Raw genomic sequence first — 24,329 nt, forward strand, 5'->3', positions numbered from 1 at the left:
TAGGCAAGGAAGAAGTCAAACTTTCACTATTTGCCCATGACATGAAACTCTATGTAGAAAACCTGAAAGATTTCACACACACACACACACACAAAAGCCAGAATTGACACTTTAATTCAGCAAAACTGCAGGATATAAAGTCAATGTACAGAAATCTATTGCACTTCTGTGTACCAATAATGATGCAGCAAAAAAAGAAATCAAGGAATCAATCCCATTTATAATTGCACCAAAACCCATAAGATACCTAAGAATAAACCTAAGCAAAGATCTGTATGATGAAAACTATAGAACACCTATGAAACAAACTAAGGAAGACACAAAGAAATGGAAAAAACAGTCCAGGCTCATGGATTGGAGGAACAGCTATTGCTAAAATGTCTAAATTATCCAAAGCAATCTACACATTTAATGTAATCGCTGTCAAAAAACACCAGCATTTTTCACAAAACTAGAACAAGCAATCCTAAAATTTGTATGGGACCAGAAAAGATCCCAAATAGCCAGAGGAATGTTTGAATAAGAAGACAAAAGTGGGAGGTATCACAATCCCAGACTTTAGGATATATTACAAACATGTAATCACAAAAACAGTATGGTACTGGCACAAAAACAGATGTATAAATCAATGGAACAGAAGAGAAAACCCAGAAATGAACCCACAATTCTATGATCAACTAATCTTTGTAAACCAGGAAAGAATATCAAATAGTAAAAAAAAAGTCTCTTCAAAAGTGGTGCTGGGAATATTGGACAGCCACATCCAGAAGAATGAAACTGGACCACTTTCTTGCACCATACACAAAAGTAAACTCAAAATGGATGGAAGACCTAAATATATGACAAGGAGCCATCAGAATCGTGGAGGAGAAAATAGGCAACAACCTCTTTGACCTCAGCTGCAGTGACTTCCTAATAGACCTGTCTCCAGAGGCAAGGGAAACAAAAGTAAAAATGAACTACGGGGATGCCATCAAGATGAAAAACTGCTGCACAGGAAAGAAAGCAGTCAACACAACTAAAAGGCAACCAACAGGAGGGGAGAAGATATTTTCAAATTACATATCAGATAAAAGGCTAGTATCCAGAATCTATAAAGAACTCATCAAAATCAACACCCCAAAAATAAATAATCCAGTTAAGAAATGAGCAGATGATTTGAACAGAGATTCCTCTAAGGAAGACATAAAAATGGCTAACAGACACATGAAAATATACTCAATAACACTCATCATCAGGGAAACACACATCAAAACCACAATGAGATACTACTTCACACCATAAAATGACTAAAATTAACTTGGGAAAAACAAATTTTGGCAAGGATTCAGAGAAAGGGGAACATTTTTGCATTGTTGGTGGGATGCAATCTGGTGAAACCATTGTGGAAAACAGCATGGAGCTTTGTCAGAAAGTTCAAAATAGAAATATCTTATGACCTAGCTATACCACTACCACGTATTTAACCAAAGAACACAAAAATGCTGATTCAAAGGGGGCACATGCATCCCAATGTTTATAGCACCACTACCAACAATAGCCAAATTATAGAAAGAGGCCAAATATCCATCGAGTGGATAAAGAAGAGGTGATATATATATAATGGAATATTACTCAGCCATCAAAGAATGAAATCTTGTCATTTGCAACAATGTTGGATGGGACTACAGTATATCATGCCAAGTAAAATAATCAGAGAAAGACAAACATATGATTTTACTAATTTGTGAAATTTAAGAAATGAAGCAGATGATCATGTAGGAAAGAAGAGAAAAAGGGGGGAATACAAACCATAATAGAATCTTAAGGATAGAGAACAAACAGGATATCTGGAAGGAGGTGGTTGGAGAGATGGGCTAAATGGGTAATAGGCAGTAAGGAAGGCACTTATTGGGATGAGCACTGGGTGTTATGTGTAAGTGATGAATCACTGAATTTTAATCCTGAAACCAATACTATATGTTAACTGACTTGAAATTAAATTTTAAAAAACTTGAATGATTAAAAAAATTACTTTTGTTATGATGGCCCTTATGATAAATAGCAGTACTTCAAAAACCATAGCTTCCATGATATTTTCTCTTGTTTGGGGGGAACCTAAAAGGAGCAATAATGTCTTCAACTTCATTATCTGAGTTCTTTACCTTATTAATTTGTTTATGTGAGTATTAAAACCAATGTCTGCAAGTATTTACCGAATTAGTACTTGGATGATATAAGCCAGTGTTTCCTAGGGTGACCGGATCATAAAAATCACCTAGGAGTTTAAAACTAAGTGTTAGTTTTCCTCATTTGTACTAAGGGGTTGGGAATATACCAGTCCATGACTCTTAAGATTACTGAAATAATATGTGAAGTCTTTGTAAACCTAAACACTACTTAAGTGTTAGTCGATTGATAGAGTTATGTACAAGTTTATTGAAAACAGAAAAGAGTGCTTAATTCTGTCTGGAAGAACAAAGGAACACTTTATAGAAGAAATGTAATTTAAGTCAGATGACAAAGAAAGTATAGGCATAGAAGCCTGCCTGTTTTTTAATAGCTACTAACAAATATTTAAACTATATTAAATGCCAGAAGTTGTGCTAGTGCTAAATAATCTTATGTGCTAAACATGTTAAAGGATCAATGACTTCTACTCACTTTAGAAGGTACATAGGTAGGTTTTATTAACTCCATTGTAAAACATGAAGCTTGTTTTGATCAATAGTCCTCAAGGAGGGAGGGGTGTGCATGTTGGAATCACTTGGGACACTTTCAAACAAGTATGCAAAAAATATATCTGGAGATGCACACAAAAGTTTTAAACTGTTTATGCTCTCTTGAAAAGAATTAGGGTAGGAATATGAGATGCTTGTTTATTTTTCACTTTGTGGCAACACTGTTTATTATCACCCCAACAGCCATTCTTCCTTTCTTTAATAATACTATCCTACTTTTTTAGCTAGACACATGGCTGTCCAGAATAAAAATTCTATTTTTCAGCCTCCTTGAAGTTAGATTTGGCGATAGGACTGAGTTTTGTCTACCTATGTAATGTAAGCAGAAGGGTTTTGTGTGATGTGATAGTTTGTTAGGGCTGTCATAGCAAAGCACCACAAACTGATTAGATTAAATGACCAAAATTCATGGTCTCACAGTTCTGGTGGCTAGAAGCCCCAACATAAGTGTCAGCAGGGTTGGGCTTTGTGAGGGCTGTGAGAGAAGTGTCTATTCCAAGCCTCTTTCCTTGGCTTGGAGATGGCCATGTTCTCCCTGTGTGCATTTATCTCTTGTCCAAATGTCCCCTTTATATAAGGACATCACTTATTTTTAGATTAGGACTACCTTGATGATCTCATCCTATCTGATACATCAGCAATTACCCTGTTTCAAAATAAAGTCATGTTCTGAGGTACTGGAGGTTAAGACTTTAAAATATGAATTTGGGGGTACATTGATCAACCTATAATGTAATTTCTCATAAAATGTCTTTAAAGGAAGAGGAAAGGTAAATACTTTACTTCAGTGTTTCCTTCTTCCTCTATGATAGAATACAAATATGATGTCTAGAGCTCTAGATGATTTGGGGATGAAATTTACAGAGCAACTAGATAGAAAAAGTCCTGGAAAAGGTAGAGGCAACCTAACTATCCCCAAGCTACTTACCTCCAGATTTGATTTACAAGAGAAAGAAATAAACTTCTGTCTTGTTTCAGGAACTTATTTTTGAGTTTTCTTTTACATGCAAGTAAACTAAGGCTAATGCATACTTAAATATTTTATTATGTTTTGAATTATTTTTCCACATGCATTATTTTTAATTAATTTTTTTGAAATTTTCCTTATTTAGTGAGGTCTCCTGGTATATGAGAAACATGATTTAAAAAGTCCAACTAACATTTGCTATTTTGGTGAAATATGCCATTGCTTCATATCAAGATTGCTTTCATGCAAATGATTTCTTTAAAACATCAAATTGGGAAATTTTACTTTTGCCTTCCTTATTTAACTGAGATATATATATATATATATGTATATATACATATATACATATTTATATATGTATGTATATATATATTTTTCCCCCTCCTTTTCTCTTTTGGTGATTGACAGCATTTATCCATGTCATTGACCCTTCATTGGAGAAACATTTATTTTACAGTTTTGCAGACTCATTGCAGAATGGAAAAGAAGTTCTTTCTCAGCTATCTTTTCTCTCTGTCTTTGTTTTCAACCCGTATGGTAAGTTGAATAGTACCCAATAATCAGTTAAGAACAAGGCTTGAGGTAGATAAATGGCGAGTAGCTTCACGCATGGGCTATGGGATACTTTGCTTTTGTAACCTTTACATATTTGTATAAGAAACATTTTAATTCTATATGCCAGTGGTTCTTATCATCTTTTGGGTCATGAACCTATTTAAGAATCTGTTGAAAGCTATGGATTCTCTCCTCCAAAAATGCACATATCTGCAAAAATTTGCATATAATTTAAGGAGGTTTACTGACTCTGAAAATTCATCCATGAAAACCAGTTAAATACCCTTGCTCTGTGCAGTCCTTAAACATATTTCCAGTACTCATTACTTTGCTTCATTGCTAGCTTAACTTTAAAAAGTACATTTTGAAATACAATGGAATTGTGCCAGGCAGGAAAAAAAATTAAATTAGTGCAGTTTTTTAAAAAAATATATTTATTTATTTTGACAGAGAAAGACACAGTGAGAGAGGGGAACACAAGCAGGGGGAGTGGAAGAGGGAGAAGCGGCCTCCCACCAAGCAGTGAGCCCGATGCAGGGCTTGATCCCAGGATCCTGGGATCATGCCTTAAGCCTAAGGCAGATGCTTAACATCTGAGCCACCCAGATGTCCCTAAATTAGTGCATTCCCCCCCCCGGAAACCATGCTTCCTTTTTCTTTCCTTCAATGTCTCTCCCTACCCCTTCAACATATTGGCACTTCCTTTTTTTTTTTTTAACATATGTATTATTTGTTTCAGGGTACAGGTATCTGATTCATCAATCTTACACAATTCACAGCACTCACCATAGCAATACCCTCCCCAAAGTTCATCACCCAGCCACTCCAACCCTCCCACTCCCCTTTGCTCCAGCAACCCTCAGTTTGCTTCCTGAGATTAAGAGTCTCTTATGGTTTGTCTCCCTCTCTGGTTTCATTTTGTTTCATTTTTCATTTTTCACTTTGTTTCATTTTTCCCTCCCTTCCTGTATGATCTTCTGTCATATGTTCAGTGGGATCATATGATAATTGTCTTTCTCTGATTGACTTATTTCACTTAGCACAGTTCCATCCACATTGTTGCAAATGGCAAGATTTCTTTTTTGATGGCTACATAGTATTCTATTGTATATATATATCCCACATCTTCTTTACATTCATATTTTGATGGACATCTAGGCTCTCTACATAGTTTGGCTATTGTGGACATTATTTCTATAAACACTAGGGTGCACAGGATATTGGCATTTTCTTATAGGAATCAAGAATTTTTTTCTTATCAAAATGCATTTCCTATAAAGGACATGTTAAAGAGTTTATATGAAAAATATAAATGTATAATGGGAATTAAAGTGCTATCCCTCCTAGGGGTATTTTCCCTTTAGCAGAAGACAAGAAATACTTGAGTCAAGTAAATTCTTCTCTAATACTAAATCATAGGCATCTAGGAGTAGGTGAATGAGTCACATCATTGGAGTGGGAAGATTTTGGTGAGCCTATTAATTTTACCATGAATGCAGTTGACTGACTCTTCTCCAATATGAAAACTTGGCCATCTTGTAGAATAACACTTTATAATGCAGGTTTTTACTTCATTTATAATGCTGTGGTGGATTTTTTTAATTATTTTGAGTAATTATTCCTTTAATTAATTTATTTTTATAATAATTAATTTATGCCCTGATAATGTTCTAGCATATGTTTGGGTAGAAATTATAAATTCAGTAAATTTTCCATCTCAGTAATATTTCCATTTAATGTTTGGTTGTTCAGAGTCTAAATGTAAGATTGTACATTTACCTATTAAGAAGGAGTTTTGTTACAGAATTTTTTTGCATAAACCTATGGTCAGCTTTTTCAGAGGTTAGAATGTAATATTACTATTCCTGCTAATTTAAAGAGAAAGCATGATGATAATATTTTGGCTTAATGTATAAATGCAAAAACAATTAATGTACTATAGTATTTTAAGAATGTTCATTTGCTCTGCTGATGAAAATCATTCCACTTAGAATATTCTATTAATGTTATTTTTATTATTGTCCCATTGTTATGATGCAGTAAAATGTGAAGTGAATAAGTAGAATGGAAATTTTTAAATATTAGTCTTTAAAATTCAGCAGATTACTCTTTTTTTTTTTTAATTTAATTTTTTATTTTTTATAAACATATATTTTTATCCCCAGGGGTACAGGTCTGTGAATCACCAGGTTTACACACTTCACAGCACTCACCAAATCACATACCCTCCCCAATGTCCATAATCCCACCCCCTTCTCCCAAACCCCCTCCCCCCGGCAACCCTCAGTTTGTTTTGTGAGATTAAGAGTCACTTATGGTTTGTCTCCCTCCCAATCCCATCTTGTTTCATTTATTCTTCTACCCACTTAAGCCTCCATGTTGCATCACCACTTCCTCATATCAGGGAGATCATATGATAGTTGTCTTTCTCTGCTTGACTTATTTCGCTAAGCATGATACGCTCTAGTTCCATCCATGTTGTTGCAAATGGCAAGATTACTCTTATTTACAAGTGGAGACCTAGCGAATAAGAAAGGGTCTTCGTTCATGTTCTTCTTAAAAGCTGAGTTCTTAAGATATCTACTTGGAATGTTGTATCAGTCATGCAAGAAAGGCAAAGTCATACAAAATAAACAAGCAACAACCAAATGTAAATGGCTTATGTATTAGTTTTCTAATTCTGTGTAACAAATTACCCCACTTTTCCTGTGGGCCACACTCATCACTCTGAGCATCTAGAGGATGCCTTTAGGCTCTAGGGTATGGTCCCCACAATATAGTAGCTTGCTTCTTCAGTACCAGCGAAAGAATTTCACTGAAGTTAACCACAGAGGAATCTGTATCATGTAACAAATGGAACTATCTGATCACCTTTGCAGTATAAGGAAATTAGTCAAGGAGTGATTATCCTGTCCTAGTCAACAGGTCCTCTCTCACTCCAAGGATAGGATTAGACAGGGGGTATACGCTATGGAGGAGGATTATTAAGAATCTATTTAGAATTCTGCTAACCACAGTTTATGACACATGTTGATTTGTTGCTTAATCAAATTCTGTTTCAGGTGTATGTGACTCTCCAGGGCAGCCATCCTTCATACTTAGCAATTCTGACTGCTTCGATCTTTTGGCCTGGTTATATCTACATGACACCTTTTCCTCAACTACTTTGGCAGGGGATGAAGCATTGGAGAGATAAGAACCAGCAATTAAATATTTTCAGCCTGAAGTGATAAATGCCACTTCCACTCATATTTTATTAGCCAGCGAGTTATCAAATAGCTATGCCTGACTTCAAGAGAGAAGAAACATAAAATTCTCCCATACACATGGAATTAGATGATAATCAGATATTGATGAACAGTAGAAAGCCCTACTACAAAATATTAAAGTCAGGCTCCTTTCTCATAGTGGTTCATATATTAGTGTAAGATGATCTTTTTTTTAATTTTTAAAGAGCTTTTTTGAGATATAAAGTTTTCCCATTTTAAATACACATTCAATAATTTTTAGTATATTTACCAGATGAGTTCTTAAATGTGTAACTTTAATAAGCATTTCTTAAGTGTCTACTGTGTGTATGACAATATTAAACCCAATGTAGAGAAAAAATATATATGCATATTTTTAACCTAGAGATCATAATCTATTTGGAGAGGAGAAAGTGAATATATAGTAAATTACTAGAGAATGAACTCAAGTCTTTAAATACATATTAAGTATTCAAAACATGATTCCAAACTGGGAAGGGAAATTAATTTATTAAATATGTACTACTTGACATGCATCATACTAAATGTCTTATGTATACTCTCTCATGTGGATTATCATAATAATCATTTTCTCCAATCTTTAAAATTGTGGAAATTAAAGCTCAGAGAAGTTAAATGTCTTGTTCAGTTTCACACAGCTAGAAATTAAGTCAGAATTCATTTTAAATTAATTCTTACACTAAAGCGCAGGCTTGTTACACCACACAAGGTTGTCATACCAACAAATAAAAAACCAGTGGGGTGAGGCTTATCTGGGAGTATAATGTTAAAATATTTTTTGAAAAAAAAAAGACTAGATATAAAATGGTAGGTCTTTGTCTGTGTGTGTATACCCATTTGAGCCTGTCTGTATACTGACCGCACCTTACTTACCTTCAAATAATTAACATTATGAGTTTAGACAACATGTGAGCACTTTCAAGCATCCTTCCATTTATTCTTCTGTTGTAACACATTTGTACATTTATATATTTACTCAGAAAACACTTATACAGAACTCACTATGTTCCCAAGAACCTAGTCTGCTAAGTTCTGAGATGAATACAATTTGAATTTTTATCAATAAATTGTTACAATAAAGAAAATATAATATGAATAAAGGAAGTACAGAGTGCTATTGAAGCTAAATAGATGCTTGCTACCTGGGCTGATAAAGAAAGTGTTCATGAAAAGAATAATGTTAAAGGTGGAACCTGAAAAGTAAATATGATATATGGATGGAAAAGGGAACAAAAAATTTAGCAAAAATGGCATTAGCAAAATAACAGAAACAGGAAAGCAAGGGTAGTAGTTGGGAAAATATAAGTCATCATGGTTTCCAGAGGAATACAAGTATATATAAATCAGAGTGGTGGAGGGTCATAAAAGGCTTTGAAAAATGAATTAAAGATAATTACAACTGATAAGGGGTTTTTAGCTTTCTAGTTATGGCAGAATCCTTTCATAATCTCTAAAAAGGAAATAAGGGATCCAGAAATTAGGGAAGAGCAATTGCACTCAGTGTCCTTCATGATCAATTAATGGAATATGACTTTGTAATGCAACCCTGAGTCATGAAGAAGAAAACTATTCTTTGGACATTATAGGGAGATTATTATATTGACCATACAATGTCCCTCTTGTGTAGACTTGAAGGATTTTGGCAAGAAACTAATCTTCAAAATATAAAATATATCTAAATTTTTAGATACTTGGGGAAATGCAAATTTCAATCTAAAATGTAAGGCTTGATCTTATACCTTTCTTTTGGCTTACGGTGGAAACCTTCTTGAGGAGACCACACATTTGGCTCACAGTAAACACCTCTGTACGTTTGCATTTTACAAGATATATAAGGGAATTGGGCACTTTTTTCCTGAGGAAGTAACAAAAAAATGGAGGTGAGGCAGGAAAAGAGACTTTTTTTAAGGAGACATTAATCAAGACAGACTGAAGGACAAAAAAGGAAGGGATAAAATAAGGAAGGAAGGAAGGAAGGTAGTGATCATGTGAGATACCCTGAATATCCAGGAAGTAATGGTCTGAAGCATTTTTGCATAATACAAAGGCAAAGAGAAGAAGTAGCCAAACTAAATGCTTACCATCCACTCTTTCACCCCTCTTTTCTCTGCATGGTTTGGACATAATATTTCTCTTTACCGAGGTTGTGCATATCTGGAAGAGGGAACAAAGTAGGCTGTTGCCACCAACTACACCTTCTCTCTTTTATGCTACAGTCACTGGCAGGTGACAGAAAGAGCATCATTTTGCCCTAGAGAGTTATTAGTGTATCCTCCTTTAAGCAACATCCTTGTTAGGAAAAAGCTACTCCCCCAATCCTGCTCAGATAGCTTAGATACCTAATCTAGCAGAAGAGAAGAGACTATCACATTTGTTAGATTTGTGGTAGCTGCTGTACTATCTGTGAACTTCAGCACATTTCCTGGATAAGTCTGAATCAAACCATATCCTAGAATTGAGCCAGGAGTGCTTCCCACCCTGGTTACCAAAATGTTATCAAAATGGTGTCACAAGGAGGATGGGCAAGATGGCAGAGGAGTAGGAAACCGTATTTCAACCAGTCCCCTAAATGGAGCTAGATATCCACCAAAGCACTGAACACCCACAAAATCAGCCTAAGATATAAGATTTTACACTTCTGAATATCTGTGGGAGCAGAGGATCATCAGTGGAGAGGTACAGAGGAGTTGGGAATGCACAGACAGATATCAGAGAATAAACAGAAGTGTGAGGGAGCCACCAGAAGTGAACCATTGAAAAGTATTACTCCAGTGTGAAAGTGTCCTGTGCTTGGAGACCAAAACTTTCTTGGAGACTGGTGGCTGTGAGTTGGGAAAGGACTGATAACAGCACTCAAACAGAACAAAGGGGCTTAAGGGACAATTGTTGAGACTGGGTGGCTTCAGGCACGGACCTAAGCCCAGGGTCCCAGGACAGTCACAGCCAGCACTAGCCTGCACCTGAGAAAGCTTGGTGTGGGCTTGAGTCAGAGGTCTCTGGGACTGGCAGCTGCTGCAGTCACCACAGCTGCCTCTACTGCCTCCACCACCGCCAGGGCTGAGTGCACCTGGCACAGGCTTGAGTCAGTGGTCCCGGGAATGGCAGCTGTTGGGACTGGGCTTGCCTGGACCAGTATCACTTGAAGTTTTGGTGGCACAGGGGTACAGAGACAAAGGGGGCCTTGGGCAATCACTAATACAGTGACTGGGGTTACACACCACCTGTGGGAGGCTGTGTTGTTCAACAGAGTTTGCAGAGGGGGGTCTGTGTGTTCTGGACCATTCAGAGAGGAGCAGACTGTGGCTTTTCTCTGAAGCAGGGCTCTGGGTGTGGTTAGTTTACATTTTACCCTCTGAAAAGGTGGGAAGAGCTACCAGAGAGCAAAAATCTTCAGAGAACAAAAGTATAAAAAACAGGTTTTCGTGGATCCCAGCCCCTTGAGAGTGAGCAGGGCAACTCTGCCCAAGCAGGATTGGAAAACAATTGAAAAACAATATAGCAGGCCCCTCCCCCAGAAGACAAGCTGAAAGAACAGTAGGACAACAACCACAGGGTCCCCGTGAAATTGCAAAACCCCAACATCAGGGAAAATGAAACATTAAGCTCCTCATATTGCCTCATAGACTGTATATTTTTTAGATACAACTTTTTTTCTCTCTCTTCTTTAAATTCATTCAATGATTCTTATTCTTTTATTTTTTTACCTACTTACCATTTCAACTACATGTTTAATACAACATATTCCATAGTAAATTTTTAACTTGAACTTTCTTCATACATATACTTTTTTTCTTTTTCTTTTTCTTTTTTTATACATATAGTTATAAGCTTCAAAGCTTCAAGGTAGTCCTTTTACCCTACTGAATACTACCTCTCTCCCTCTCTCTCTATACACACACACACACATATGTAGTTTTAACTTCCCTATATCTCTGGAAAGTTGAGTCCTTTTACAAAGATAACCAGATACACCCAGGAGGAATTGAATATCTTTCCTCACCCACATAGAGGGATTATAACCACCTTCCTGTCATTGCCCCCCTTTTTATTTTGTGTTTTTCTTTTTCTTTTTTGGTTTTTCTGTGTGTTTGTTTTTGTTTTTATACTTTATAAATCTTACTCTTGAGGGTCATTTGGGGGGGGGGGTTGTCCTTTTTTTTCTTTTTTATTTCTTTTTGGTGGTGGCTTCCAATTGCTCCAAAACTTTTCAGGGTGCACTTTGCCTGGATAGTGGTTGATATTTTAAGCTATACATCCCCTCAACGACTTCTTGCCAAATGACTAGAAGGAGGAACCCCCAACAGAGGAAAAATTCAGAAACTGTGATCTCTACCACAGAATTATTTGATACGGACATAAGCAAGAAATCAAATAGAATTCAGGGTGACAGTTGTGCAGACAATGGCTAAGTTGGAGAAAACCATTAGTGACAACATGAAATCTCTAAGGGCAGAAGTGAGAGCTGATATGGCAGAATTTAAAAATGTTATCAGTGAGATCCAATCTAATCTAAATACTCTAACAGCTAGAGTAAATGAAGCAGAAGATTTAATTAGTAATCTAGAAGACAAACTGATAGAAAAGAAGGGTCAGGAGGAGGCCTGGAACAAACAGCTTAGAAGTCATGAAAACAGAATTAAAGAAATAAATTAAGCCATGAAATGTTCCAATGTCAGAATTATTGGAATCCCTGAGGGAGTGATGAGAGAAAGGGGACTAGAAGATATAGTTGAGCAAATCCTAGCTGAGAATTTCCCTAATCTTGGGAATGGAACAAGTGTTAATATCCTAGAGGCAGAGAGGACACCCCCCAAGGTCAACAAGGGTAGAGAAACCTACTGGCATGTGATGGTGAAATCCACAAGTCATAAATTCAGAGAAAAGGTCTTAAGGGTAACTAGGGGGAAGAGATTCCTTATGTACCGAGTGAGGAACATTAGAATAATGTTAGACCTGTCCACAGAAACCTGGCAAGCCAGAAAGGGCTGGTAAAGCATATTCAGGACACTAAATGAGAAGAACATGCAACCAGGAATACTTTATAGGACAGGGCTGACATTCAGAATAGATGAAGAGATAAAGAGCTTCCAAGATAGGCAAAGACTAAAAGATTATGTGACCACCAAGCTGGTATTACAAAAATATTAAGGGGGTTTCTATAAAAGAAGAAAGACCCCAAGAGTAATACAGAACAGAAATTAACAGAGACAATCTATAGAAACAAGGTCCTCAGAGGCAACATGATGACAATAAAAACATATCTTTCAATAATCACTCTCAACATGAATGGCTTAAATGTTCCTATAAAAAGGGACAGGGTTGCAGATTGGATAAAAAGACAAGATCCATCCATACGCTGTCTACAAGAGAAACATTTTGAACCTAAAGATACATCCAAACTGAAAGTGAAGGTGATGGAGAAACATCTTTCATGCCAATAGGCCTCAAAAGAAAGTTGGGGTAGCAATTCTCATATCAGACAAGTTATATTTTAAACTAAAGACTGTAGTCAGAGATACATAAGGACATTACATCATTCTTAAAGGGTCTTTCCAAGAAGAAGATCTAACAATTGTAAATATTTATGACCCCAACATGGGAGCATCCCAGTAAATAAGCCAACTGTTACTCAAAATAAAGGGACATATTAATAAGAATATGTTAACTGTAGGAGATCTTAACATGTCACTCTCAGCAATAGACAGATTATCTAATCAGAAAATCAACAAAGAAACAAGAGCTTTGGATGACACATTGGATCGGATGGACCTCATAGATATATACAGAACATTTCACCCTAAAACAGCAAAATACTCTTCTCGAGTGCACATGGAAATTTCTCTAGAATAGACCACATACTAGGTTACAAATCAGGTCTCAGACCATACGAAAAGATTGAGATTATTCACTGCGTATTCTCAGACCACAATGCTTTCAAACTGGAACTCAACCACAAGAAAGAGTTTGGAAGGAATTCAAACACTTGTAAGCTAAAGACCATCCTGCTTAAGAATGTTTGGGTCAAACAGGAAATCAAATAATAACTTAAACAATTAATGGAAACCAATGAGAACAAAAAACACATCTGTCCAAATCCTATGGAATATGGCAAAGTTAGTCCTAAGGGTGAAATACATAGTCATTCAAACCTCACTCAAGGAAAAAAAAAAAAAGAAAGAAAGAAAGAAAGAGAAAAAGAAATGAGAAATACCAAATATGCAAACTTTCTTTACATCTTAAACAATTGAGAATCAATAACAAATTACATATACCCCATGCATGAGAAGGGAAATAATTAACATTATAGCAGAGAGCAATGAGTTAGAAAACAGAGATAAAGTAGAACACATCAGTGAAACTAGAAGCTGGTTCTTTCAAAGAATTAATAAGATCAATAAACCACTGGCCAGACTAATCCAAAAGACAAGAGAAAGGACCCAAATTAATAAAATTATGAATGCAAGAGGAGAGATTACAACTAACACCAAAGAAATAGAAACAATCATCAGAAATTATTATTAACAGCTATGTGCCAATAAGTTAAGCAATCTAGAAGAAATGGCTGCATTTCTGGAAACCTATAAACTTCCAAGACTGAAACAGGAAGAAATCAACAATGTGAACAAACCAATAACCAGTAATGAGTTTGAAGCAGTGATCAAAAACCTCCCCAAAAGCAAGAGTCCAGGACATGATGGATACCCTGGGGAATTCCATCAAACATTCAATGAAGAAATAATACCTATTCTCCTGAAGCTGTTTCAAAAAATAAGAACAGAAGGAAAACTTCCAAACTCTTTCTATGAGGCCAGCAGTACCTTGATCCCCAAACCAGTCAAAGACCCCATCAAAAATGAGAATTTCAGACCAATATAACTGATGAACATGGATGCCATAATTCTCAACAAGATCCTAGCTAATAGGAGATCCTAGCTAATAGGTTATCCACCACATCATTATCCACCACAACAAGTTGGGATTTGTCTCTGGGATGCAAGGGTGGTTCGACATTCACAAATCAATTGATCCAATAGAACAAACCAATAACAGAAGAGAGAAGAACCACATGGTCCTCTCAATTGCTGCAGAACAAGTATTTAACAAAATACAGCATCCTTTCCTGATTAAAACTCTTCAGAGTTTAGGGATATCCCAGGGTCCTGGGATCAAGCCCACCATTGGGCTCCCTGCTCAGCAGGGAACCTGCTTTCCCCATCTATCTCTGCCTGCCTCTCTGCCTACTTGTGATTTCTCTCTCTCTCTCTCTCTCTCTCTCTCTCTCTGTTAAATAAATAAATAAATAATTTAAAAAAATTAGGAACATGATAAGGATGCCCACTCTTGACGCTGTTCTTCAACATAGCAGTAGAAGTCTGAGCAACAGCAATCAGACAACAAAAATTAATAAAACATATTCGAATTGGCAAAGAAGAAGTCAATTTCTCTCTCTTCACAGATGCCATGATACTTTATGTGGAAAACCCAAGACTCCCATGATACTTTATGTGGAAAACCCAAAAGACTCCCAAATTACCCCCAATTTACTAGATCTCATACAGCAATTCAGTAATGTGGCAGGATACAAAATCAATGCACAGACATCAGTTGCTTTCTTATGCACTAACAATGAAACTGTAGAACGGGAAATTAGAGAATTGATTCCATTTACAACAGCACTAAGAACCATAGATACCTGGGAATAAACCTAACCAAAGAGATAAAGGATCTATACTCAAGGAACTACAGAATACTCATGAAAGATATTCAAGAAGACACAGAAAGATGGAATAACATTCCATGCTCATGGACTGGAAGAATAAACATCGTTCAAATGTCTATGCTGCCCAGAGCAATCTATATTTCCAATGACATCCTGGTCAAAACACCAGTGGCAATTTCCAAAGTGCTGGAACAAACAATCCTAATATTTGTATGGAACCAGAAAGGACCCAAAATCATGAAGGAAATGTAGAAAAAGAAAAAGTTGAGGGCATCATGTTGCCTGATTTCAAGATTTATTACAAAGCTGTGATCATCAAGTCAATATGGTACTGGCACAAAAACAGATACATAGGCCAATGGAACAGAGTAGAGAGCCTAGATGTAGACCCTTAACTCTATAGTCAAATAATCTTCAGCAAACCACGAAAAAATATGCAATGGTAAAAGGACAGTCTCTTCAATAAATGGTGTTGGGAAAATTGGACAGCTTTATACAGAAGGATTATTAGATATAGAAGATGACGAGTGTTTCCAGAGTGGTTTGAACTAGATTACACTAAGTAAGGGTGCCAGCAATGCAATACTTTAGAATTTGAGAAATGAAGAAGGGTCACAGTGTGTTTGAAACAGCATACCCTTTAGGTTGTATTAGTATAAATACATTAGTGTATACTCCTTTTGTTAAATTGCTTTATTACCATACAATAAGTCTTTGGCTGTATAGAGATCTCCAAGAAAAGGCTTATTATGCTTATAAAAGGAATAACAGAAAAAGACCTCTTTATATGTACAAAGATGGTGGATGTTGTTACTGAAGACTATAGAAAAGGTTTCACAAACATCCTGAGAATCCTTTCAGGAATTTTAGTAGTAATTCAAGTTGTACAACTAAGTCATCTGATTCAGGCAGAGCAGGAAAAAAAAAAAAAGATGAGGATAAATTTAAGTCCATAGATATTTACAGGCGAAATAAATTAGCTGGTATTGTATCTTAGACTAACCTTAATCTTAGTGACTGCACAAGAAGTGCCATGGAAAGACAAATTGGAGTATTGGTGACAGATGCAAAGGTGTGGCATGATGATTCTCAGTTCCAGAGAACCTTGATATTCTTGTTTCTTTTGCTTGCTTTTGTTTTCCCTACCAAAAGCAAGGTATTGAGTGGTAAGCTGTGTGCTCATGGAAGATTAATCCCTAGTATTAATTGTATTTTGACACTGTACATTTGAAATTATATTTGCTATTGTAAATTTTGATATTGATTTGATATTGTATTTGATTAACTGTATATTGACTATTGAATAGTCTGCAGATTTTGAGTCTGTGGCCTTGCTCTCTATTATGGTTAATGCCTTCATTTGCCTGATAACATTTCAAGAAACATACTCTTGTTGGTTTGGTCTGATGTTTTGTTCTGTTCTGTTTTTTTTTTTTTTTTTTTAGACATTTAATGTTGTGGCTAAGGATCCTGAAAATTACCTAGAAATCTGTCATGTGAATTGACTGACCAGTTTTATGATTCTATGAGGTTTGGCCTTTTTTTTTTAAGATTTTATTAATTTATTTGACAGAGAGTGAGATCACAAGTAGGCAGAGAGGCGGGCAGAGAGAGGGGGAAGCAGGCTCCCTGCCGAGCAGAGATCCTGACTCGGGGCTCGATCCCAGGATTCTGGGCTCGATCCCAGGATTCTGGGATCATGACCCGAGCCAAAGGCAGAGGCTTTAACCCACTGAGCCACCCAGGTGCCCCGAGGTTTGGCCTTTTAATTGAGTAAAGAGAGTAAGAGAGGAGGAAAGGGAACAGTGACTTCGATAATAAAAATTCTATCCTTTCCTTATGAATTTAAAACAAAACAAAACAAAACAAAACAAAAACATACTTCAAATCCAAATCAGTTTAGGTGTCACATTTTCTGTGGCATATCTGCATAGCTGTCTAAATCTATATCTATCTATCTATCTCTATAGTTAGAGATAACAATATCTAACTTAGCCCTAACTGTATCTACCTCTATAGTTATAGATAGCTGATAGATAGATATATGATAGATAGATAGATAGATAGATAGATACAGACAGATATAGAGATAAGGAGATATAAAATTGCTTGTATCCTAAACTAAGATATTCTGCTTAAGAAAAATTTAATTCACAGTGATTTAATTGCCTAAAAAACATATATGTTACTATATCATTTTTTTTTAATTTGGAAACTCTGAAATGTCCATGCTATGCTTCATTTTTCTTCTCTTTGCCAACTCTAATTCTCCCTGTTTTGCAATTGGGCAAAATTGACTTACACAGAGATTGAAAATTCCCAGCAGCCAGCTGGTGACCAGGGGAGAAAGTGAAATGATTCCCTGAGCTAAATTCCACTTATTAGCTAGTTCTAAAAGTGAAAGAATAAAAGTACTTTTAGAGAAAATAAAAGAATTAAAACTTACATTTGTGCCTAACATGAAGAGGAATTCTATGCTGCCTGTACTAAAGCCCTCAAAGTGAAACCTTTTGATTGTTCAAACAGACCGAACAGATCTGTATTTGCACATGTAATAAAGGTCAAGATGGCAACTTATTATCAGATGCCATTTTATTTGAACAGCCAGAGGAGAGACTGTTTACCTTATGGAGGCTTTCTATTAATTTGTTTTCCTGATTGTGGAACCTGTGATGTGCTATGCTATTTCATTTGAGCAGTTGCAGGAAAAAGCAACCAATCAAACTTGGGTCATATATTGACAGATGAGCACGAAACTTGCTGGAAAGGGTATTAGGATTTTCAAGACAGTGGAGTAATTTGGTTAATTTTCAGTAATCAGTGAGATGAAGTTGATTTCTTGAAAAGATTATGGGCTTTGGAGTTAGAAAGGATGGATTCAAATCTCTTGACTGTCATTTACTGAGTGAATGACCTTGAGAAAGTTAACCTAATGATTCTAAGACTTTCAGGCCTTGAGAAACATAAAATAAAAAAAAAAAATAGGGGCACCTGGGTGGCTTAGTGGGTTAAATCCTCTGCCTTCAGCTCAAGTCATGATCCCAGGGTCCTAGGATCAAGCCCCACATCAGGTCCTCTACTCGGCAGGGAGCCTGCTTCCCTTCCTCTCTCTCTGCCCGCCTCTCTGCCTACTTGTGATCTCTGTCTGTCAAATAAATAAATAATCTTAAAAAAATAAAATAAAATAAAAATTTTTTTAAAATCGTGTTATAGACTAATATGGACATTAAGAAGTGCACTTGTGATGAGCACTGGGTGTTATACGGAAGTGTTGAATGACTCTATTGTACACCTGAAAGTAATATTACACTATGTTAACTAACTGATATTTAAATTATTGGTTTTTTTTTTAAAGTAAAAGGGCACCTGGGTGGCTCTGCATTCTGCTCAGGTTGTGATCTCAGGGTCCAGAAATTGAGTCCTGCCTCAGGCTCCCTGTTCAACAGGAGTCCTGCTTCTCCCTCTCCCACTCCTCCTACTTGTGTTCCCTCTCTCGCTGTGTCACTTTCTGTCAAATAAATAAATAAAATATTTTAATAAATTAAATTTAATTTTAAAAAATTATGTTTGCAATCCCCAAAGAGCCTAGTGCAATGTTTTACCTATGTGATAAAAACTGACTTTTACATAATAAATGTTTGCCAACCTAATTCTAAAAAAAATGTAAATAAAAAAATAATTCAACCAAAATAATTAAATTAAATGTTCCCAGCTTCTTATTTTACCACATGAAGATAGAATAAAAACCTACCAATAAATGCATGAAGACCTATTAATTATCACCATCTATGGCAGGTACTACTAGTTTCTTACCCAATATCCATTTTATCTTCTTCCTCATTTATAGAATCTCAAATTTTGTTCATTGACCCAACACACCCAGCGAATATGCATTTATCAGTCTCCTTTGTACCTAGGAGTAGCCGTAAAATACAGTTCTGGGTAATGAGATATAAGGGAGAGTCTGCTGGGATTTTGGAAGACTTTTGCATTCCTAATATAGGTGGACAACTGCCTTGTTTTGTCCTCCGTTTTTTTTTTTTTTTTTTTTCCTCACTTGGACATAAGACTTGGGTTGGAGCAGCCATCTTGTGACATGTGGTGGACATAAAGATAAAAGTTATATGCAAGGAAGTCAGAGGAGAAGATGAAAAAGAGCCTGAGTTCTTAACAGCATTATGAACCCACCTTAACAACTTTGGTTTACCCACTGTGGGACTTCTCATGAGAGAAAAATACTTTTTTGTTTTTAAACCATTATTATTATTATTATTATTATTAGGTTTTTGTTACTAATGATGAAATGCTATCCTGATGGACATTTCAGCATTATGTAAAATAAAGAATATTTAATAGTCACAAGGGTCTTGTCTTGCTTTTTCCGTAAAAGATCTCTTCTTTTCTCTATATGTCTCTGGCATCCTATCAGGGCATTTTTAGTCCTGTGCACCTTAGCATCTGCTTCTACCTTCTTCTATGGAATTGCTTAGGTTTATGTATGATATGTCCTAGATGAGTCTTGCCCTACTTCTAGATATTTCTCTCAGTTGGGCAACCCCCCTGAAGACTTTTCTAAATAGATATTCCTGTTGATGCTTCCAACCCTGGATTCTATGAAATGATGGGCTAAGGAAGGGGTGGATGGGTTAAAAAAGGATGAATATGTCCTCTGCCATTTGTTCCTTAAAAAAAACCTTTTTTTTTTTCCTGTGCTTTTCCCTCTAGAATTTTCTAGATTTGCATAATTTGTGAAACAGAATAGAAGAAAGGATTCTTTTTACTACTTCTTTCTCTGAAGCATTAGTATATGCCTCAAGAGTTGAGTGTTGATCTCTCATTTTACTACTACTTTGAAGCAGTCCCAGCATTTCAAAGAGCATTTCATTCTTATATTTTGATGGCATTGTTTTGAGAGAATGAAAGTTTATGACTGTTATGACTATTATAACTTCATTGTGGAGTGTATCCTTTGTCCAAGATATTAATTGTTTGGATTCATTTTTCCTTGAACTCTATTTTTATAATAATAATCTGAATATATTTTATTATGATTATATCTGACTGATATGTCAGTGTCTGACATCTAATTTTAATTTTCTCCTATCATTTATTTTATTAAAGTATCTTATAAGTCATCATATAAATGAATTTATCTTTAAATCCAATTTAAGCGTCTCTCTTTTTAAAAATAACATGATTCATTTTAAATTTATTCTTGGAGGGTACCTGGGTGGGTAAGTTGGTTAAACAACTGCCTTTGGCTCAGGTCATGGTCCTGGAGTCCCAGGATCGAGTCCCACATTGGGCTCCCTGCTTGGCAGGGAGTTTTCTTCTCCCTCTGACCCTCCTGCTTCTCATACTATCTCTCTTTCTCATCCTCTCTCTCTCTCAAATAGATAAATAAAATCTTAAATTTATTCGTGGAAATGAAAAATTTGTTCTTATTTTATTATTTTGTCTTTTATCTCATATCTATATTCTATTTTAATAGAAAATATTTATTTTACATTCTAATCATTTATCATTCAAAAACACGCATTTTATTCTTACTTATATTCGTGGTAAACATTGAGCATTTATTTATTTATTTGACAGACAGAGATCACAAGTAGGTGTGGGGCGAGGGGAAGCAGGCTCCCTGCTTAGCAGAGAGCTCCATGCGGGGCTCAATCATGGGGCTCAATCCCAGGACCCCGAAACCATGACCTGAGCTGAAAGCAGAGGCTTAATCCACTGAGCCACTCAGGCACCCCAACATTGAGGATTTTAATTTTTTTTAAGATGTTATTATTTATTTATTTATTTGAGAGAGAGACAGTGAGAGAGAACATGAGAGATGAGAAGGTCAGAGGGAGAAGCAGACTTCCCATGGAGCTGGGAGCCCCATGGAGGACTGGATCCCAGGACTCCAGTACTGTGACCTGAGCTGAAGACAGTTGCTAAACCCCCTGAGCCACCCAAGCGCCCAACATTGAAGATTTTAAAACATACTTTAATCTATCAACATTTAATTATCAATGCCATAAGTGATATTTATCCGATGTCATCCACATGCTAATTATTTTCATATGTATTTTTCTCCTCTGCTTTCTGAAATAGTATCTTTTATTCGCATTTTCCTAATTATTTACTTATCCAGCATTTTAAAAAGTATTCTTACCATTATTTTCCTTCCGCACGCCACTGAAGATCCTGGTGTCGCCATGGGCCGCTCCCCTGCCTGGTGTTACCGGTATTGCAAGAACAAGCCTTATCCCAAATCTCACTTCTGCAGAGGTGTCCCTGATGCCAAGATTCGCATCTCTGACCTGGGGCGGAAGAAGGCAAAAGTAGATGAGTTCCCTCTATGCGGCCACATGGTGTCCAATGAATATGAGCAGCTCTACTCTGAAGCCCTGGAGGCTGCCCATATTTGTGCCAACAAATACATGGTGAAAAGCTGTGGCAAAGTTGGTTTTCACATCCGAGTGCGGCTCCATCCCTTCTATGTCATCCACGTTAACAAGATGTCCTGTGCTGGAGTGGACAGGCTGCAGACAGGTATGCGGGGTGCTTTTGGAAAGTCCCAGGGCACAGTAGCCAGGGTCCACATTGGCCGAGTCATCATGTCCATCCGTACCAGGCTGCAGAACAAGGAACATGTGATTGAGGCCCTACGCAGGGCCCAGTTCAAGTTCCCTGGCCGCCAAAAGATCCACATCTCCAAGAAGTGGGGCTTTACTAAGTTCAATGTGGATGAATTTGAAGACATGGTGGCTGAAAAGTGGCTTATCCCAGATAGTTGTGGGGTCAAATACATCCCTAACCATGGTCCCTTGGACAAATGGAGGGCTCTGCACTCATGAGAACCTTGGCACTACCCCTTCCCATCATATTCATGCCCACCAATAAATCCAACTTCCTGTCAAAAAAAAAAAAAAAAGTATTCTTACCTTTTAGGCGGCTCCATTTTCACCTCAGACTAACCCAATTTCATCTCTTCTTGTATATGATCCATACTTTGTAGAAATTTTTAAACCAAAAACAACAAACCAGTAGTACAAACCAGAAGCAGTTATACTGAAGAGGAATCTCCTAAATCTATTGCCTGTATTTTTTTCTTTCTTCTTCTTCTTTTTTTTTTTTTTTTTACAAATTTTTTTTTATTGTAGTTCTCTGTATTTTAGGTGGGGACAGGGACAGAGGGAGAGAATGTGAAGCAAACTGCACTGAAAGCAGAGTCCCGCACAAGGTTCAGTCTCAGGACCCTGAGATCATGACCTGAAGTGAAACCAAGGGTTGGGCACTTAAATGACTGAGCCAGCCAGGCACCCAGTCTGTAATTTTTAAAATTTAGTCTGTAATAATTTATTCCACTGTCCTTTGAATCCAAGCGGGGATCAAATCCTGTCTGCTAAGATCCTTCTAAAGATCATTGAGCTGAATGCTGACTTATGTTGAATAAGAACAGAAACACCCTTGGATTACCATCAGCCAAGGTCTTAAACTAAATGTGTTAAGATCATCGTAATTAGGACCCTTAAATGTGCTCTTCTTTCTGCAATGCTCATTCCTCAGACGCTTGCATGTTTACTCCCTCACTTCATTCATGTTATCATTTAAAGGTCACCTCCTCAAAAAGATCTTCCCTAATTTCTCATCTCTTACCTCATATTATTATTTTCCATAGCTTTCATAATTGCCTCAATTTCTATTATTTGTTAATTTATTATTTGTCCATCTTCCCCCATTTTGCCCCTTTTTGATGTCTATAATTGCAGAATCTAGAACAGTGCCTGTTACATAAAAAATACTCAAAAAATAGTTGTTGCAAAGATTGATTTTCACTTGTTCTGTGAAGCAGCGAAACTATAGATATAGGCTTGAATAAGGTAGAGGTGGTAGTGGAAAGATGAAATATGAGGAAAAACACAATTTCAAAAATAGTGTCTTGACACACATAAATACTCTGAATTAGTTTAGAGGTGTCAAGTTAGAAACAGTTTAAATATTATAATGCCTACTGTGCATTCCTCTCATAGGTCTTCCTTGATTCGCCTTTTCCTGTGTTTATTTAACATTCTAAGATATAAAGCACCTATGATACTAACTCCTTTCCTAAAGTCATGTTATATATCTGAGAATTAGAGTTCAGGAAAGAGATGAATAGGAGAATTGAGTTGCTGTTGGTTGCAATATCTTGACCTCCCTAAAAGAAGCAACTGTTAAATAGAGGATGTTTATCCTTCTTAAGATAATTGGCTCCATCATTCTCTGCTTTAGGGAGTCATTTGAACTTCCTTTAACAGAAACTACTCCTATTGTGTGACAGAACTTTAACTACCATTCAAGATTGTTGATATTTTGCCTCACTGTAATTTTATTACTTACTCAATGGGAAGTTTGGGGTATGTGAACATATAAGTCCACTAAAACTTTTAAAAGTAGGAACTTTTTTGTCATTTTTTTTAAATTTATTTTTTATTTTTTTTTCAGCATAACAGTATTCATTATTTTTGCACCACACCCAGTGCTCCATGCAATCCGTGCCCTCTCCAATACCCACCACCTGGTTGCCCCAACCTCCCACCCCCCCCCCCCTTCAAAACCCTCAGATTGTTTTTCAGTCCATAGTCTCTCATGGTTCACCTCCCCTTCCAATTTCCCCCCAATCCCTTCTCCTCTCCATCTCCCCTTGTCCTCCATGCTATTTGGTATGCTCCACAAATAAGTGAAATCATATAATTGACTCTCTCTGCTTGACTTACTTCACTCAGCATAATCTCTTCCAGTCCCGTCCATGGTGTTACAAAAGTTGGATATTCGTCCTTTCTCATGGAGGCATAATACTCCATAGTGTATATGGACCACATCTTCTTTATCCATTCGTCCATTGAAGGGCATCTTGTTTCTTTCCACAGTTTGGTGACCGTGGCCATGGCTGCTATAAACATTGGGGTATAGATGGCCCTTCTTTTCACTACATCTGTATCTTTGGGGTAAATACCCAGGAGTGCAATTGCAGGGTCATAGGGAAGTTCTATTTTTAATTTCTTGAGGAATCTCCACACTATTCTCCAAAGAGGCTGCACCAACTTGCATTCCCACCAACAGTGTAA

The 24,329-nt window shown here is 36.6% G+C and overlaps 1 protein-coding gene across 1 annotated transcript; it reads left to right on the top strand.

Annotated features, from left to right (window-relative positions):
- Positions 1-21,415: 21,415 nt before the first annotated feature.
- On the top strand, positions 21,416-22,139 carry LOC132006750 (large ribosomal subunit protein uL16-like). Its single transcript, XM_059384732.1, has one exon. The coding sequence runs from the start codon at positions 21,435-21,437 to the stop codon at positions 22,074-22,076; it is 642 nt and encodes a 213-aa protein (XP_059240715.1). The 5' UTR covers positions 21,416-21,434; the 3' UTR covers positions 22,077-22,139.
- The last annotated feature ends 2,190 nt before the right edge of the window (positions 22,140-24,329 follow it).

The sequence above is a fragment of the Mustela nigripes genome, chromosome X (genome assembly GCF_022355385.1).
Source record: "Mustela nigripes isolate SB6536 chromosome X, MUSNIG.SB6536, whole genome shotgun sequence".
Taxonomy (NCBI): domain Eukaryota; kingdom Metazoa; phylum Chordata; class Mammalia; order Carnivora; family Mustelidae; genus Mustela; species Mustela nigripes.

Bases quoted from the DNA above. Each gene is read 5' to 3' on its own strand.
- LOC132006750 (XM_059384732.1), top strand. From the start codon at position 21,435: ATGGGCCGCTCCCCTGCCTGGTGTTACCGGTATTGCAAGAACAAGCCT.